Raw genomic sequence first — 19,890 nt, forward strand, 5'->3', positions numbered from 1 at the left:
TTCCAATATGAATTTTGAATTTGGACGGACCATTAAAGATTAAATATTACATTTTTTCCCCACTGCACCAATATACAAACATGCAATTTTCAATACACATTTTTACTATACTATAATACATTGTCAGTTCTCTCTATTCCTTTAGAGGATGGTTGTTTTACTAATTCTCTGTCTGTTCACTCCTTTGCCTTGCTAAAAATGAGCGTTTGACACTCGTTGTTTTTTGACAGTTCCCGTCCCCAGAGTGGGACACTGTAACTCCTGAGGCCAAAGATCTGATCAACAAGATGCTAACCATCAACCCCAGTAAACGCATCACTGCCGCAGAGGCCCTCAAACATCCCTGGATCTGCGTATGTGGCACACACACACACACACACACACACACACACACACACACACACACACACACACACAAACGGAGATGCAGCAACACACACAAACAGAAATACAGATACAAACACAGAAATAAACACACACATACAGTTAATGATGAACCATTATTGGTAAATGAATGCCCCAATAACATTAGTCATGCCATCAGATCCAACTTGCATGGACACACATAACTGTCCAGTTTCATTGCCAACACATGCACATCCATACATTCCTCCCATCTATTGTTTTCATTCTCTCCTAATCCTTAAATCCTCTCATCTTCTTCCTGCAGCAACGGTCCACTGTAGCTTCCATGATGCACAGGCAGGAGACTGTGGAGTGCCTGAAGAAATTCAATGCCAGGAGGAAACTCAAGGTGAGACGTTTGGCAATCCGTCATGTTTCTATTTATGTAGAACAATCCATCCAGCCATCTTTCTCCACCCCCCTCTCTGTCTTCCTCACTCAATACTTCTCAGGGTAACTTAGAAATGATGACTTGTTCTCTAAAACCTTCAAGTTGCCCTTTTGCTGTGCGCTTCTCTCTTGCGGTAACCTTATAATCAATCTTCCTATTTCTGTCTCTTCCTTCCTTCCACCATCATTACCTCTTTCCTTCCTTTTCTATCACTGCAGGGAGCCATATTGACCACTTTGCTGGTCACAAGAAACTTCTCAGGTATGTCTCCCTCAGCCTGGTTTCCAAAAGCTGGTTTCTCAAACATATCTTATAAACTAAAGCATTCATTTAAAAACAAAACAAAACAGGAGGCTGGAAATGCTTCTTAGCCTTTAATATTGGAGGTTTGGTTAGGTGCTTTATGGAACTTGTGTCTTCTAATCATGAGGACAACAGATCACAGGCACTACAAAGTAGGTAAAAATGTGCAGCCAACCAATAAAATGAATAGAAGCTTTTAAAATGATTTTTTAATGGCTTCAGTCAGTTTATGATCTAAGCGCAAAGGTGTCACTGGTAAACAGTCATCTCTCTGTCTATCTAGCTGTGTCACTTTATCTCTTTTTTTCTGCTTTGTCATACATTTTTGCATGCATTTCTTTTGACTTGTCTCTATTTTCTCAGGCCCTTACTAGCCTGCTTTCTCTCCCCATTCTACAGTAAAGTCTTTTATTCATAATTTTCTTCCTTTTTCAATTTTCTTTCCTTCTTTTGTTTGGATTGTGATTTCCTTTTGAGGTAAGATTTTTGAAATGACAGGAAAATATGTGGGGTTGGGCCCAACTCAATAGTTATTTATAGGTCTTACTCATCTAATAGCCAATTACATATGCATGAAGATGAGGTTTTTGGTATTCATAAGAACGATATTGAACCTCATGCTTGCGATAGTGCCAATATGAGATCAGAATAAAATTTAGACAAGGGTACAGCATGCATTTTGACATGCAATCTAGTGTTTGGATTATTTCTACACCATGAGAAATACAGTTGAATACAGGAGAATAGTGGTGGGGTTGTTTGTGTGGGCGCTAGTGGTTAAGTGCATGTGTATGTGTGCAAATGTCAATTTAAGAATGCTGTTTGAGTCTGTTGGCAATAGGTACATTATCCCTTTCATCACTCGCTAAATACACACCCAGTCAACCACCCACCCTTCAGCCCTGCACATGTGAATTTGTATGTAGTAGGAGAACAACCTTGCATAAATGACGATGACATTCTAAGCATCTGTTGCATTGCATTATGGATCTTGCAGTTGGATTTTGCACCTGGATTTTGAAGATAAGCACTGTCGACTGATATGCTTGCTGCATGTTAGTGCATAGCCGCAGGCTCAGTACTCTGTTTGGGAACTCTTATGCTGAAGTGTCCTTCTTTCCTTCTACAGCAGCCAAGAGTTTGCTCAACAAGAAGCAAGACGGCATTAAGGTGAGTTACTTTGCACTGTGAAGAAAATTCTTGTTACTTGCATTAGTCTGTTGAACGTTCAATGTCTGAGGAGCCTTCTGGATAATTATGCATTGTGCACTTAACAACATCATCATTCAGGGACAGTCACTCCAAGCAGTGGACAACGGTTGTTATTTTCTTAGCTTATTCACTGTGGTACTTGTCATACATTGATTTTATGCGAGTTACATTTCTAGTTTTATCATCCTTTTTTAAAACACTGGTCTATTTAGAATCTCTTCCCGGCTGTATTTTCTAAATACACCATGTCTCATATTTTTCATAGTCACTTAATCTTTACTGTATAGTCCCTGATTTCTCTGTGTGTTTGGGGCCCATTCTGAAATTACTACCTGATGTAGAAGTGTGTGTGCACGTGTGTGTGCATATCTGCACGCACATACTGTATGTGACTAACTAATTCTGTGAGCCTGTTTTACATAAAAGTAAGTGTTGATTTGAGATTGGACCTCTGCATACATTGTTTGAGTCAGTGTCACTGTGCTTACTCAGACCTACAGTATGTCAAGCTATGAGGTCCATTCCAGAGAGCTTATACCTCTTCCATGTGACCCCAGCCCAGCTTGAAAATGAAAGCAAGACATTAGAGTCAAAAATGAAGGGGTTTGTAGTGAGAGTTATACAGTATTTCGTAGGTTTTGTGAAAATGAAATGCAAAATATGCAAACTACCAGGGAACCCCTTCCTATGAATTGTTGAATCAAGATGAAATCCATTGCGCTGTATTGATTTCCTTTATTATAATTTACATACAATTTATTGTTAAATTTATTGTGTGTTAATTCAATTAAAATTACAGTCCTGCACATGTTATTGTATTTAGATTATTCAATTGTTATTTTTGTCCTTCACTTAATTGGTTGGCCCAATAGATATCTATATATCTATTCATATCATATAAATAGAAGCAGGAACAAAACGGCGACAAGACAAAGGAAGACCCATCCACTAACCTTATGTTACTTACTAACTGTCTAACTGTTATAAAGTGTTACATAAAGTGTACATGTAAGTTAGCTGTGTTCACATTGCTGAGCCTCCGGTGAAAGATGCACAGATAGTATGTTAGTTACTGAAAAGCAGCTAAATGCAGTCACTGTAACGTTATCATGTAACGAACATGGATTAGTTCAACCACAAGCAGCTGATAAAAATATTACTGGAACGTTGCAGTGGGAGTTTACCTGAGTTTCCAGCATGCTGTGTGAAGCTGTCTCCCTGTCTGTCTATAGCCGCTGTCACACTGCCTTTTCCCCCCCCGAGAGTATTGTGCCAATATGTGTCTGGCTGCACTCTATGAAAGGTACAGAGCCAGTGTTGAGCTGCCTCTTAGCCGGGAACTTGTCTGGAGAAAAGCCACTGTGGGCATGCCGGTGTTTCCGTGTTTATTGTGGGATTTCTGTATGAAAGCAGTTGTGTTTCGGATTATGCTCGCTCATGAGTTCAAGCTAGCATGCGTACGAGCACACACCGGGTTGCACCTTAAAACTGCACCTCTAGTGGCCGCTAAAAACTACATAATGGCCCTTTAAGTTGAACTTTCCTCGGTACATCTACTTTGCTGCCTTTAGTGTACTTTATAAAAATAGACAGATTTCATAAAGAAGTCTTGGTTGGAAACAATGTAACACTTGGCAACATCAGATCTTTGGGACACATGATTTGGCATGATCTCTTTAGAATGGACCGTGGCCAGAGTTTGTGTGTACATGCGTGTGCGTGTGTTTGAAAGTGTGTATGTGTATCATGTCCCCTCTACACTGCCCCCTGCAGGTCAACAACAAAGCCAACACAGTGACCAGTCCTAAAGACACTGGCCCTGCCCCTGCGCTGGTATACACACACAACCTTACCTACATCTGCACCTTCATCCACAAAACCTCGACACCTGCCCACCTCACGCCCCATTGTGGAGGTACAGGTACACCCTATCACAGAGGGTCAGATCATTTCCTGTTTGATCTCAGTATTGCTTGATAAGATTTAAATTATTAACCAGGTCAACATGGGGTGAAACAGATACTTAGCTCAACATTAGGCTATCCGTGTATGAAATAGTGGGAAAAAGTTTTTGTTGCTGCGCAGCATGTCCCAACTTGATATAGCTAACCAGCCAACCGTATTCTATTCATAATTCAGACTGATGTGTTCATTCATTCATCTGAATTGTCAGAGCGTGCATGGAGCATACAGAGGTTGGCCACTTTGGATTTGCTGGATCTGTATATTGCTAATGTTGGGCTGAAACAGTACACCTTTACACACGTGTTTAAATTTGGCTAGTGTAGTTTTAAATTTGTAGTTATGGGCAACCTTTACCTCCCCCCCCTTTCCTCTACAAGAACTTCCTCCTCTCTCCTTTCTCTTTACACACCTACACTTTGCATGTGCTCCTCTCATGACATGTACTTTAGTGCTATCAGGTTTGTATTTGATACTAAGATTCTTCACAAGGATGTCTAATTTAGGGTTTGCTGCTCATATAGTTTGTCTGTGCATGAATGGAGTGTGATGATGTTGGCTCCTTAGGCTCATTATGATGCTACATTCCCAAGTGATTTGGCTGTCACTCATTGGTTTGCGCATGGTGTCTGCTGATTAGCGGTCTACGTCAGGCCACATGACTGCTGCTCTGCATGATGTCAAAGGCTTTCTGTCCCCCCATTTGCTGTCAAAGATTACGCATGAACACAGGCACGACATCTCTCTCTCTCTGTCTCTCAATCCCTCTCTAGCCTCCTTTCTCTTTCCATCATCAACACACACACACACACACACACACACAAATACACACACACAGACACTCACAGATTCAGGCTGCTGATGTTATAATCTCCTGTAATCGGGGTGAGTGATTAGAAGGGCTAAGCCGGTCATCAGGATCGATTCCACAAAAGCCAAGACACAGAGATCTGATTACCAAGGAAGGACACTATCGAGGGCTGATGAGAGGGTTTATTTTGTATTTTCAGATACATTGTGATAAGTATCTGTGTTTATTTATATATATGTATGTATACACAGACAGAAAGATAGACAAAATAAGTGGTTGACCACCTTCTTAACCTTCAAATTTTGAAAATATATACCAACACATTTCCGTTAACAGTTTCTGTGCCATCATACCTTTTCTAGCCTTCTTTAGTTATTTCCTCCCATAAGTTCTCTCTCGTTTGTTCTCTTTAGGAACCACAGACAACAGTGATCCACAACCCGGTGGATGGAAATAAGGTATTACAACAACACCAGGATTTGTCATTGTTAGTTGCATTTATTAATATAAACACTGTTCGCTCCTGTTTAGGGCTTTCCCTTTCACAATGACAATTAATAACAATGGTATCATGTATCTCCCTCCACCAACTGTAAAAAGCCCTTATCTTGTACTGTTATATAACCAACTGTTAATAAATAAATATGTTCATCAGGGCATCCTGGTGGCGTGGTTTAAGACCCTAACGATATATTCACAACATCACTGATGTACCTCCCTCCTCTTGTTTCTGGTCAGCTATAGTGCAACAAAGAAATTAATTAAGAAGAAATGTCCCCACATTAGCCTACTTGTTGAGCAAAATCATTTTAAACTTTTTTCAATACATTGATATTTCAAACATAAATTGTACTATGTCATTATAGATATATGTATTACATACACAAAATCTCTAGATTGTCATTCTTTGTCAGGAGTCCATTGAGAGTGCCAACACCACCATAGAGGATGAGGATGTAAAAGGTAGGGAAACTTGTGTTTTTGTCTGATTTACCTACTTAGAGTTCTCACCTACACTGTGAGGTTACAACAGTCGGTCCTCACCGTTTCCAATTGGACTGATCACTCCTTTTGTATGTTTTGTCTTCATTCTGTTTTGCAACACAGTTAAGATGTACTGCAAGTTATCAACTTCAACCCCCCTTTTGGCTGTCAGCTCTTCTTACAAAATGCAGTCCGCCCTGTTCTTTTTCTGTCCTATACTGCCTCCCTCGCATCCTCAAGTTTCTCCCATCTTATGTCTGAGGTTGATGCTGAAATTGGTTAACAATGCTTGCTTTTTCAGTTTGTTTGTTTTTTTCCATACATTTTCATGATTTCAGTATTAATAAGTGGTTCTCCTTTCTACTTTTTCCCCCCTCCCCTATATTTTGTTTTGTTGAAAATATAATTTCTTCCACCATAATTGCCTCTGCCCATATATATGTACTCCTCAAACAACCTTTGTCTTTGTTAACACCCCCCACCCAACACACACACTTGACACCCAATTACACACCCATCCATGCAACCTTTGACAGCCCTTCATCTGGGCAGCTTAGTGAGAGGTATCTTGAGCTCTAAGAACCGTTCCTCACAGATGTCTGACTCAAGACAGACTCCTATCTCTTCAGTTCATAGTAAGTCTGACTCAAGACAGACTTCCACCTCCTCAGGTCAGAATAAGTTCCTCTGCAGTGGGGAAGATGCCCTGTCTGTTGCCCTCCTGTTACCCAGTCCTCACCAGAGGAAAGTGATCTCTCTGTGTAAAGTGTCCCTTGTTCCTAATAATTTCCTTGGCTTAGATAACTGGGTGTTTGTCACAGTGGTTTGAGTTATTGGTACCCCTAAATATCTGCTCCTTCCATGCAATTTATTCTTCTGTATTTGAAATGAAGAAGATGCCTCCTGCTGTATATTTGTGTCTTGTAGGTACAGATGTTCTTCTCACTCCTCTATTTGCCTTCTGTTGTGACTTACCCAGACATTGACTCACACAGTAAAAAGCTAACTCACATACACACTCATGTACACACACAGTGTTGTAACTTATAGTTGTGGTGCTAAAACACTGCTTTATATATTTATTTACTATTTAACATGTGTTTTTGTCGCACAAATTAAGTAATTTTTCAATATCCCCCAGCCTGCACCACTAACAATAAAGGTAACTGCTTTTGTAGCAAATACTTGCATCTGAGCATTGGTTTGTCTTTGTTCATTTTGAGCTTTGTTGGGTGAAAGGAATCGTGTCATCCTGCATTTTCCTGCCTGATATCACTATTAGTCATGGGAGGCTATCTTGTTGTTGTTACTCAGATATAAAATAACAAACATTTTGTGAAATACTTATTTTGAGCGCCTTCCATTTCTAATAACCTGAAAATCCTGCTAATTCATAGACTAGAAACCCATTTGAAGCTGATTTGATGTTAGATTTCCTTTATCTGCACCCAGACCTACATTTGCCTGAAATACATTAACAGCATTTTTAGATCAGTTTCTGTGGTGGTTGATGTTTTGTGATCTTGTGTTGTAGCTCGCAAACAGGAAATTATTAAAGTCACTGAGCAGTTGATTGAGTCTATCAACAATGGAGACTTCGAGGCCTATGCGTATGTTTTTCTCTCTCTGCATTTGTTCAGTAACATTTAACTGCCTATACTGATTAGCTTCCTGGCTTTGCTGATTTGGTATTCTTCTTTTTGCATCAACAGGAAGATTTGTGACCCTGGTCTAACTTCCTTTGAGCCTGAGGCCCTGGGAAACCTGGTTGAAGGGCATGACTTCCATCGCTTTTACTTTGAGAATGGTGAGTTCAAAAAACTGCCAAAAAACTAACAGCATCATCAGAGCAGTTATATAGGTTGAAATTGTCAATTTTTTACTAAATAATTAAATAGCTAATTACACTAGAGTAGCAAAAGAATCATCCAGTTGACAGGGAATTTGTCACCATGTGAAATGTGAAGTACTGTAGTTGTGGGTTTGGGGTTGCTCCAAAAGTTGCAAGAATCCAGCTGGCTCCAATTCCGAACTTGGCACTGAAAGTTTATTACTTCCTTGGAAGGATTGTGAGTTGTTTATTCCCATCAGTTTAGGTTTTTCCAGCAGTTCTAGGTATTTTAAACAAAGATTACTTGTGTGAGTTGTTTGCTCTTAACCATTGTGGGAAAAGCTTGATTTTCAGTTAGGAGAACTTTTTATTGTGGAATGTCCTGTTAAACAGTTCATTGCCATTGCAAAAATTACATATGAGACAATAATTGTAACCATATTAGTATGAAGTATGGCCACTGAAAAAAATGTATTCGCTGAAGTCAGCGTGCATGTGGAGGCTAGTCAAGCTGATCCGTTGATGGGAAGTAGGTGTGCAGGAGATAACCTAATGAGTAGTTTACTGAGATGGTCACACAGGGTGTATATCACCCACAATGCATTTCAGTTATGCATTTGGTGCAATAAAATACATCCATGGTCAGGTGGCAGTAATGTACATAAAACTTGTGTTTGCTATTTAGTTAGTTAGTTTAAGAATAGTTTCAATAAAATATCAAGCTATCCTTTTACTGACGAATTTCATATAACTAACTGAAGTTAATATGTACTTGGATTGTTGTACTGTTTGCTTGTGATTTCTTTATTCCCAACTTTAACTGTAAATGCTTGGAAAAACTGCTGTTTTGCAAGATATCATAAACCTGTTGCAGTTAGGACAATCATGATACAGATCACAAACAGAAATTTGTAATTCAGAAACTGATGCAATTATTGGCAGAAGACACCTTTGCCTCATTGAAATGAGTCTTCAGGTGTTGATGATTTGTAAAAAGCAGAATAGCTTTAAGCCTGATTAAGGCTGATTCTCCCAGATTGTGTACCATTAAAATTCCCTACTCCTCCCTTGGCGACTTTCCCTCTCCTCTCCAAGTAGCCTCCATATGACGTATGCAATTGAGTAATACCAGGGGCTGAGAGGAAGTGAATGCGGGGAAGTAGAACTGCTGAAAGCATGCACAGACAGAGACAAAATATTCAATTAAATTCAATTTTATTTATATATAGCTCCAAATCACAACAACAGTTATCTCTGAGCGCTTTTCATAAAAGAGCAGGTCTAGACCGTACTCTGTGATGATATTTACAGAAACCCAACAGTTCCCACCAAGAGCAAGCACTAGGCGAAAGAGGCAAGGAAAAACTTCCTTTTAAGAGGCAGAAACCTCGAGCAGAATCATGGCTCAGGGTGGGCGGCCATCTGCCTCAACGGAAGGAGAGAGAGAGGGGAGGGACGCAGCCTACACAATATACACACAGAGGTACAGACAGTAAAGGTGATGTTGCTATAGACCGAATGAATAATGGTACAGATATTTACAGTAGTGTTAATGATAATAATCGTAATGTTACATAATTACAATAATAACAATAGGACTAGTAACAATAATTGCAGCAGAGGGTGTCGAGCAGGAACACAGGGGCAGAAGGTGACTCGCAACCACAGATACAGACTCCACAGCTCCAGAGCCAGAAACACCTGCAGGAAGTGATAGGAGGAGAGAGGAGAGGGACAAGAAAGCACAAGACTACGGGAAAGGGGAGGAGTCGAGTTAGTAACATGCATTAATGGGATGAGGTTGCATAGAGAGGGAGAGGGAGAAGACGAGAGAGGAGCTCAGTGCATCATGGGAAATTCCCCGGCAGTCTAGGCCTATAGCAGCATAACTAAGGGATGGTTCAGGACTCACCTGAGCCAGCCCTAACTATAAGCTTTATCAAAGTGGAAAGTCTTAAGCCTACTCTTAAATGTGGAGATGGTTTCTGCCTCCTGAACCCAAACTGGAACCTGGTTCCACAGGAGAGGAGCTTGATAGCTGAACACTCTGGCTCCCATTTTACTTTTGGAGACTCTAGGAACCACAAGTAACCCTGCATTCTGGGAGCGCAGTGCTCTGGTGGGGTAGTAAGGTACTATGAGCTCTTTAAGATAAGATGGTGCCTGACCATTAAGAGCTTTGTAGGAGAGAAGAAGGATTTTAAATTCTATTCGAGATTTTACAGGAAGCCAATGCAGAGAAGCGTAGACAGGAGAAATGTGATCTCTTTTCCTGGTTCCTGTCAGAACACGTGCTGCAGCATTCTGGATCAGCTGAAGAGTCTTAATGGACTTTTTCGAGCAGCCTGATAATAAGGAATTGCAGTAATCCAGCCTCGAAGTAACAAATGCATGGACTAGTTTTTCTGCATCATTTTTAGACAGGATGTTCCTGACTTTTGCAATATTACGTAGGTAAAAAAAGGCGGTCCTTGAAATTTGCTTAATGTGAGACTTAAACGACATGTCCTGATCAAAGATAACTCCAAGATTCCTCACGGTGGTGCTGGAGGCCAGGGCGATGCCATCAAGGGAAACTTCTTTAGATAATGCATCACGGAGGTGCTTGGGCCCTAGAACAATAACTTTTATCTGAGTTTAACATTAGAAAATTACAGGTCATCCAGGTTTTAACATCCTGAAGGCACATATGAAGTTTAGCTAACTGATGAGTTTCATCTGGCTTGATCGATAGATATAACTGAGTATCATCTGCATAACAATGAAAGTTTATGGAGTGTTTCCTGATAATATTGCCTAAAGGAAGCATATATAAAGTGAAGAGGACTGGTCCGAGCACAGATCCTTGTGGAACTCCATGACTAACTTTGGCATGCATGGAGAATTCATCATTAACATGTACAAACTGAAATCGATCTGATAAATAGGACTTAAACCAGCTTAGAATGGTTCCTTTAATGCCAATGAAATGTTCCAGTCTCTGTAATAGGATATGATGGTCAGTGGTATCAAATGCAGCACTAAGAGCTAATAAAACCAGTACAGAGACAAGTCCTTTGTCTGATGCAAGGAGGAGGTCATTAGTAATTTTCACCAGTGCTGTCTCTGTGCTATGATGAACTCTAAATCCTGACTGAAAATCCTCAAATAAACTATTGCTATGTAGAAAGTCACACAGCTGTTTAGCAACTACTTTCTCCAGGATCTTAGAGAGAAATGGAAGGTTATAGGTCTATAGTTGGCTAAAACATCTGGATCAAGTTTGGGCTTTTTCAGAAGAGGTTTAATTACAGCTACTTTAAAGTACTGTGGTACATAGCCTGTTGATAAAGATAGACTGATAATATCTAGTATAGAAGTTCTGACTAAGGGTAAAACTTCTTTAAGCAGCCTAGTTGGGATGGGGTCTAAGAGGCAGGTTGATGGTTTAGATGAGGAATTTATTGAAGTTAGTTGGTAAAGATTGAGGGAAGCAAAGCAGTCTAAACATATATCTGGTTTTACAGCCGTTTCAAAGGTTCCTGAGTTTGGAGATAAGTCGGTGCCAGTTGAGGGCAGGTCTTGGTGAATTTTGTTTCTAATAGTTAGAATTTTATCATTAAAGAAGCTCATGAAGTCGCAACTACTGAGAGCTATGGGAATACTTGGCTCAATAGAGCAGTGACTCTCTGTCAGCCTGGCTACAGTGCTGAAAAGAAACCTGGGGTTGTTGCTATTTTCCTCTATTAATGACGAGTAGTACGCTGCTCTGGCATTACAGAGGGCCGTCCTATAAGTTTTAAGACTATCTTTACAAATTAAACGAGAATTTTCCAGTTTGGTGGAACGCCAATTCCTCTCAAGTTTCCGCGATATTTGCTTTAATTTGCGAGTTTCAGTATTATACCATGGAGCTAACCGTCTTTGTTTTATTATTTTCTTTTTTAGAGGGGCAACAGAGTGGAGTGTCATTCGCAGCGAGCCTGCAGCACTATCAACAAGATGATCGACTTGTGAGGGACTGAAATTAGCATAGGAGTCCTCCGTTACTTTGTGATTTGATAATGAATTTAGAGCTGATGGAATCGCATCCTTAAATTTTGCTACAGCACTTTCAGACAGACATCTTGTATAGAAATTCTTGCCCAATGGCGTATAGTTCAGCAATACAAACTCAAAAGTTATCAAACAGTGGTCAGATAAAAAGGGATTCTGTGGGAACACTATTAAATGTTCAATTTCAATACCATATACCAGAACAAGGTCGAGGGTGTGGTTAAAACAGTGAGTCGGTTCATGAACACTCTGAGAGAAGCCAATGGAATCTAACAGAGAGATAAATGCAGTACTGAAGCTGTCCACATGAATATTAAAATCCCCTACAATAATAACTTTGCCCGTTTTAAGGACTAAAGTTGACAAAAACTCTGCAAATTCAGATAAGAATTCAGAGTACGGACCAGGTGCTCGGTACACTATAACAAAAAGAATTGGTTGCAGTGATTTACAACTTGGGTGTGAAAGATTAAGAACAAGGCTTTCAAATGAGTTATAGTTTGGTTTAGGTTTAGAGCTGATTAGTAGGCTAGAGTCGAAGATAGCTGCAACTCCACCTCCTCGGCCTGTGCCTCGAGGAATGTGAGTATTAATGACTGGGAGGGGTGGATTCATTTAACATATTCTCCATCACCCAACCAGGTTTCAGTAAGACAAAATAAATCAATATCATAATCTGATATTAGTTAATTTACTAGTACACCTTTAGAAGAGAGAGATCTGATGTTTAAGAGTCCACATTTAATTTTCCTATTTGTTTGCACTATTGCTCTTGTGGTTTTAATTTTACCAAAAAATACCAACGTTTCTGCACAGAAATGTGTAGAATTGCTTCAAATTCATTGGTTGAAACAATATATACAATATAGACATATACAATATAGAAATAATGTATACTGATATCAATATTTTGAAAACAAAGAAGGTCCGCAACACAGCAAAAGTGGTATTGAGTATATTGTTTGTACGAAAGAGTGTGTGCATTTGTGGGTATGGGCTACATTTTTTGTTCTATTTCAGTATTTAGTCAGTTTACAGTTCATGTTTAAATTACAAGGTCATGGCTGTGATTATGGACTAACCTTGGAGAAAAAAAATCACTAATGAATAATGACTTCTATAAATGGCAGAATGTCCTCAGTCTGGGTAAAAATAGATAAACCAGATATGTCCTAGAAACCTCAATCACTTGGCAAACCTGTGCTTGTCCACTATCCAACGTAAACATATGGAGACTTTTAGTTCCACTTATTTTCGGTTAGAATTCCTTCTAAGGTAGGGTCAGTGTTATGTCAGTGATGCAGCTCTTTTTCCAAACCATCCTCACCCAGCAGTGTGGTGAGTGATAGGATGATATCTATTATATTCATTTAATATGCGATACTAAGCAACAACTGCTCCCTGTAATCAGCCATTTTGTCTCCCTTCCAGCCCTGTCCAAAGGGAATAAGCCGGTGCACACCATCCTCTTGAACCCACATGTGCACCTAATTGGGGAAAATGCAGCGTGTATTGCCTATATTCGACTGACCCAGTACATGGATGGCAGTGGACTGCCCCGTACCATGCAGTCTGAGGAGACCCGTGTGTGGCACCGCCGTGACGGCAAGTGGCAGAACATCCACTTCCACCGCTCCGGCTCGCCTAGCATCCCCTCCCAGTAAGAGACAGTAAGAAACCTTGGTTAAAGAGAAAGAAATAAACCAAACAGGAGCTGAATATCTTATTTTTGCTCACCTCCAGTGGTCAAACTTCTTACTTTGCTACAGTGACGTACGTGTGCTTCTGGGTGTGGTCAGCACTATGTGGCAACACTGTTGGGTGTGGTAACAGGTGCGACCAGAGCCAAGGTCTGATTAGGCAAAATAATTGAAAAAACCTGTGTGGGTGAACCATAGGCATGTAAGGACTACGCCCAGCAAGTATTGCCAGTGAGCCAGCATGCACAATAGTATTGTGACAGGGCCTTTTAATGTTATTAATCACACTTTGCTTTCCCAGCTCTTACATGTCCTAATCATGTCCTAATAAAAAAATTATCTGATGTACTGATCTGATGATGTCTTTATGCAGTAAAAATTTTCTTTGCTCTGTGTACCCTTTCAGTATACATTTACATTTATATTTCTCTCTTTTGTTGCAGTTAATGGAAAATCAACATGTGGTCAAAAAATGGAAGTCAACTAGCCAACCCATGACTGCTCTCCAACCTTTGACCCTTCTATAAGGACATGACATCGCACAGCTCACAAGTATTAATACATTTTACTGTTACGGCATTTTATTAATGGACATCATTCGAAACCACCACCACAACAGGTGGCCGCACACAGTGGACATTATGAAACAAGCATATTGACAACATTTGTTTTTTTTTTTGTTTTTTTTAAAGATGTTTTGGTATGCATTTTAAATATAAAATAGACGTTTAAAAAATCTACTACTGTAACCTCTCCCAAAAATTTGTTCTGTATTTTTATGTGTATTTATGTGTGTGCAATACTAAAACATTTGGAAGGTCAGAATGTTAAAATTGAGCTTGCTTTAGTTCTGGTGATGTATATACATTGTGATTGTTGATTAAAAAAACAAAAACAAACATTGAAATTGCTATTCTTGCTATCAGAGGAATTAAGAGTTTACGTAAAATCAGAGTTTGAGCTACATTTATGTTTGCTATGAGCTAAGTCATACCGTTTGAATTGTCCGATTTCAATCTATAATACTAATTTAAATGTAAAGAAAAGCAGAGCAGCTTACACTTTGCATTGAGATATGTTTGCCTTTATATCAGTGAAATAAGAGAATGTAGCATATATGTAATATATGAAAATTCAAGACTATTGTGTAGTGCATGGGGGGGGGTATTGTAAGTAAGATCATATGAAACTATAATATCTTCTGTTTGATTTGTGAATCACTGACTTGTTTGCATTTGTTAATGTTGTGCATCAGTCCTGTCCCAAATGTTTATAATGTTCTCCAGTATCATGGAACTGTTGTAAAAACAATAACACAATTATAGTTAACACCAGGCGTAAATATCAAAACCTCATATCTAAGAACAGGACAGTAAACTCCTGGTTATTGAAGCAACCCTTACTTTTTGTATAAAAATGAGAAGAAAACTAGCTCATTTTTCACAATATTTGTACTTGTATTGTATGACTGTATGTAGGGTTTCTATTATTTTATTCTTGTCATTTGCATTGTGTTACTTGGCCAATTGCACAGAGAAGGTGGAGATGATGAAGATGAATCAAAGGCATTATAGTCTGTAAGTGTTGGGCTACGTCTAAGTCTGGAGGCGTCGTAAAAGCATTGGATTGGAGAACATTGCAGTCAGACAAGAGGATAGTAAGACAACAGTGAAGGAGTCAAATGAGATGTCTTCCTTGATGATCAGTGCTTCTACCAGCCAGTGGTCTTCTTACCACTGCAGGACAGTGCCAGTGTCTTTATCATCCTTGCTATTTGCTCTTTTCAATTGGTTTGTCTCTTCTTTTTTATGGGGGAAAATATGATAAACATATTTTCTTTTTTTGACGAAACGTATGATGTCAATGCAATGCACCACTCCTAATATGGTGTGTACCTGTTGCCAGCATGGCAATGGATGGTTTAACATGTTTAAGGAATAAATAAATCAGCTAAAAGATGTGATGAAGAATGAGTTATGCATTGCTGGTTGATCATTGTTGCCCAAGTGTGGAGATGGAGGAAAGCTGTGTGTTAGACATGAAATTAATTATTTGAAATATTTCTTTTTGATCTTTGCTCTGTTCTAATACTCTCTTTGGATATGCAGACATGATATATTAGTCCAAGTTTAGTCCAAGAGTTTGTAGGCGCTGTCATGCAAATTAAACTTCAATTAAACCACTTTAAACCAGAGGTTTGAGTCCCTTCGAGTAAAATGGTAAGCATAATACAAAGTGAGTAACCATAAGAAATCTAAATCAAGTCAATATTGTGTTACCACCCTTTGCCTTCAAAACAGCAACATAAAACACAGGTCTCGAATGTTGTGAATACTAAGCTAGTGTTGCCCCCATAAGGGCCTCAGAGGTACTGCAATAGTGGAGGAATCTTACAGCATATATTAACATCATGACATTTAATATAGAAATGTGACAGAAATTTCATCCTTATTGAATGGTTGACACTGCTGTCTTGGAATTAAATATATTGCGATATATTTGGTCTTTTAATGCTTTAGAATTGTAAAACTGCTAAATATAAACAAAGTATTACATTTTATTATTAATTCTGTCATATTTCTATCTAATTTCATACTGATGTTAACTGCTGAGATGCTATTGCAGTACCTCTGAGGCCCTTATGGGGACAGTACAAGATCTGCTTTGTACTCTACCTGCTGTAAGAGCAACAATTAGTTGATTAAAGATTAAAAACATTCACTGTGTGTTATGTAGGTCTTTTTACATATGTTTGATACATTTCTAGTTTTGCTAGTGTAATGTAACACAGCTGGTATTGTATTCCTAGGTTTGAGTGACTATTCACAAGGTATAACAAAATACAACGCTATACATTTGTAGACTTTTATTCTCTATTAGCCATAGACACACTGCAGCCATTGTTTTTGTCTTTTTTGAATTTTGATACAGTAATACATGCCCTTATAGATATATATATATATATATATATATGCATTGTATATGTATATAACTGTCATCACAGAAAAGGATGCTGATTCTTCAAATTAAAAGCATACCTGTCACAGTGAACTTCCACTAGTTTGCATTTTACATTTTTCTAAATCACAAAGTAAACCGTGATAGTGAAATAAATACATTACATGTTGTAGATACATAGAGTAACGATGCTTAGAGCTGTGAGAAATGGCATATTTAAGCTCTCAATCTGCCTCATTATGCGTGTCTGGTATAACGCTATCTTGTATTTATCATCTAGCCCGCCAAAATGAGACTCTCTGTAGATATACTGTATCTCATATCCTGTGCACAAAAAAAGCATGGAGGTGTTCCCTCCTGACATTCAGGAGTGCAAATGTGGTTTGTGTAAAATAAATGTTTCTTTTCTTTGCTGACAGAAACTGGCACACACTTACTACACTCACAGACTCATTCACTCAAACACACACCATACGACTGCAAACACCTGGTCCAACACTGTCTTGTTCAAAAGATGAAATAACAAAGTCTAACATAAATAAAGCAGAAACACCTGATCACCTTACCACACATTTCATATCAGACATAAGTGTCTCTAAAGCAGCTGTGATGATCTTGTTCACCAGTGGCAATTTCTGAGGGCCTTCCTAATAAATAGAAGCTTCTCACTCACATTAAAATTAAATTTGTTCTTTATACTAACTAGTAAACTAAAATCAAAATAAAAAAACCCCTCTAAAATAAGACATCTTAGCAGTTAAAATCAGCCTAAAATCGTACCCTCTTTAAACAAGCTGATAATGCAGTACTCAACACATGCATAGACACACAGTACCTACAGTACAACCTCACAAACACATTAACCATTCATACAGCATGAATCAAGATCAACAATTAAAAAAAGCAACCCCCCCCCCCCAAAAAAAAAACTAACTACACATAAAAACACAGAAAGACACACACAGAAGGGAAAGAGAGGCAGGAGAGCAATTCATAGATCTACAAAGCAGTCAAAGCTAGGATCATAATGACAGATGTTGATTAGTCATGCCTGCTCTATACTTCACATAAGTGATTATTAATTCCTAGGCTACTGATGTCAGTAATGTCTAGATTATAGATAATATATAATTCCCAAAGACAGATTACACATAGCCTACACAAAACACAGCAGCAGCAGTTAAATTCAGTGTCGATACAGTCTGGTTTTCTCTGTGTGACATCTTGACCACCTGAATTGAAAGAGCTGAGAGGCTAGTACAATGAGTGAGACAGTTTATAAGTAAGGAATATCTAAGAAACTCTGGTTGTGAGAGGCAGTGCAGTGTGAGATATTGTCTTTCAGTTCAAGCACCTACTCAGAGAGCAGTACCAGTATGTCTGCAGGTAAAGTGTTCTTTACCTTCAGGAGGTTTGTATGTTAGTTGATAGTAATAGTATCCCTCTGTTTTTTGTGTATGTTGCTCTACCACAGCATCAAGACAAAAATATCAAAGACAGTTATGACATGGAAAGTAAAATGAATCAGGAAAATAACAGAAGGCTTTCTTTGGTCACAAAAAGGCAAAACAACACCCAAACATGAAAAGAAAATCATGAATACATTAGAAGCCAGGGAAAACTCCAAATTGTGAACAAAAGGTAATCTTCCAGGACTTAAGTGGGAAGACTGTGGTAGCTTTGATGTGCCATGGTGCACACTGGGATTGCATGTGGCTAATGCATAGGATTAGGGGGGCTTTAGTATGGGCAGAACCAGGGAGTGGGGGAGAGTGTTACACATTCCTCTACTCTTCCTTGTCCTCTTCGTCCTCATCGTTGTCCTCCTTTTCTTCGTAGTAGTAGCGGTGAAAGAGCTGGTGGAGATGCTGCTGGAGACCACGTGGCTTTGACCCTTTTCTGGGGTTTTCCACTTTCTCTAGAAGGACCTGTTTGCGCTGCCCAGCTCCCTTTACCACTGTTCGTCTGAGGGTGTGTCCTTTACGCATGTGGGCCCTAAAGATGGAGCAAGGAGGTAGTGGAAACAAACACAAGAAGACAGGTCAGCAACCTTAATGAACCTGTGATAATTAAATTGAAGGAACTAATGTGCTATACTTCTAAGATATGTTATGGGAGGGAAACAAAACACCCACAAATTATATCATGCTTAAATCCAGCAGTCAGTTGTGATCACAGGTCCAGCATCTTCATATCGTTCTAGCAGCACAAAACCTAAAGATTATGTTAGAAATTACATATAAACTGACCCCAACAACTAAAAAATGGGTCATAATTTCAAGAAAAAAAACAACATAAAGTGTCTTTTGAGGCAGTGGTTCTCAAACTTTTCCACGTGAAGGACCCCTAAACTGATTTGATAAGATTTTATCCCAGGATCGCCAATCTGATTTGGCTTGTAGACGTTTTATTCCAGAAAATGTATGAAATCCATGACATTCAGTCACTATCTTACTTATGGATGGAATTATAGTGAAAATTAATGATTCTAAAACTAGGATGCAAGCTGCAAAATTGTTCCACAAAATGGTGTGATAATGATAATTCCAACTGCATGCACGGGACAACAATGGGCAACCAGTTTTATTCTTCACAATTAAAAATAGCACCGCAGATATTTTATTTGGTAAATGTTATCTAAATTGACAAAATTACAAACACATACATATCTAATCAGATTCATTGTATGTTATCTCTTTTTGAGTGATTACGAATACAAAAACGTTACAACATGCTACACTGAAAAAAATTATAAACGCAACACTTTTATTTTTGCACCCATTCATCATGGGCTGAACTCAAAAGATCAAAGACTTTCTGTATGTACACAAAAGGCCCATTTCTCTCAAATATTCTTCACAAATCTGTCAAAATCTGTGTTAGTGAGCACTTCTCCTTTGCCGAGATAATCCATCCACCTCACAGGTGTGGCATATCAAGATGCTGATCAGACAGCATGGGTATTGCACAGGTGTGCCTTAGGCTGGCCACAAAGGCCACTTGAAAATGTGCAGTTCCATCACACAGCACAATGCCACAGATGTCGCAAATTTTGAGGGAACGTGCAATTGGCATTCTGAGTGCAGGAATGTTCACCAGAGCTGTTGCCCGTGAATTGACTGTTAATTTCTCTACTATAAACTGTCTCCAAAGGAGTTTCTTAGAATTTGGCAGTACATCCAACCGGCGTCACCACCTGTAACCACACCAGCCCAGGATCTACACATCCAGCATCTTCACCTCCAAGATCATCTGAGACCAACCACCCGGACAGCTGCTACAACAATCGGTTTGCATA

The 19,890-nt window shown here is 39.0% G+C and overlaps 2 protein-coding genes across 10 annotated transcripts in view; one reads left to right on the top strand and one right to left on the bottom strand.

Moving 5' to 3' along the window:
• Positions 1-15,828, top strand: part of camk2d2 (calcium/calmodulin-dependent protein kinase (CaM kinase) II delta 2) — a 37,952-nt gene extending 22,124 nt beyond the window's left edge. For 2 of the 9 annotated variants that reach the window (XM_038713515.1, XM_038713516.1), the window contains 12 exons: positions 231-353; positions 671-754; positions 1,015-1,057; positions 2,229-2,269; positions 4,085-4,144; positions 5,498-5,542; positions 5,999-6,047; positions 7,210-7,230; positions 7,603-7,678; positions 7,781-7,875; positions 13,366-13,594; positions 14,078-15,828. In XM_038713515.1, the coding sequence (XP_038569443.1) occupies positions 231-353; positions 671-754; positions 1,015-1,057; positions 2,229-2,269; positions 4,085-4,144; positions 5,498-5,542; positions 5,999-6,047; positions 7,210-7,230; positions 7,603-7,678; positions 7,781-7,875; positions 13,366-13,594; positions 14,078-14,081 (870 nt within the window). In that variant the 3' untranslated portion in view covers positions 14,082-15,828. Of the gene's footprint in view, positions 1-230; positions 354-670; positions 755-1,014; positions 1,058-2,228; positions 2,270-4,084; positions 4,145-5,497; positions 5,543-5,998; positions 6,048-7,209; positions 7,231-7,602; positions 7,679-7,780; positions 7,876-13,365; positions 13,599-14,077 lie in introns of those variants that run through there. The other 7 variants (XM_038713518.1, XM_038713517.1, XM_038713521.1 and 4 more) reach the window with 7 other exon arrangements.
• Positions 15,829-16,485: 657 nt separating this feature from the next.
• The window catches only part of LOC119899093 (ankyrin-2-like), a 73,537-nt gene continuing 70,132 nt past the window's right edge, over positions 16,486-19,890 (bottom strand). The window contains exon 49 of the mRNA XM_038713505.1: positions 16,486-18,587. Within this exon, the coding sequence (XP_038569433.1) occupies positions 18,380-18,587 (208 nt within the window). The 3' untranslated portion in view covers positions 16,486-18,379. The remainder of the gene's footprint in view (positions 18,588-19,890) is intronic.

Source organism: Micropterus salmoides, unplaced genomic scaffold (assembly GCF_014851395.1).
Source record: "Micropterus salmoides isolate LMB-PRFRI ecotype aquatic unplaced genomic scaffold, ASM1485139v1 Ms_hic_scaffold_12, whole genome shotgun sequence".
NCBI lineage: Eukaryota > Metazoa > Chordata > Actinopteri > Centrarchiformes > Centrarchidae > Micropterus > Micropterus salmoides.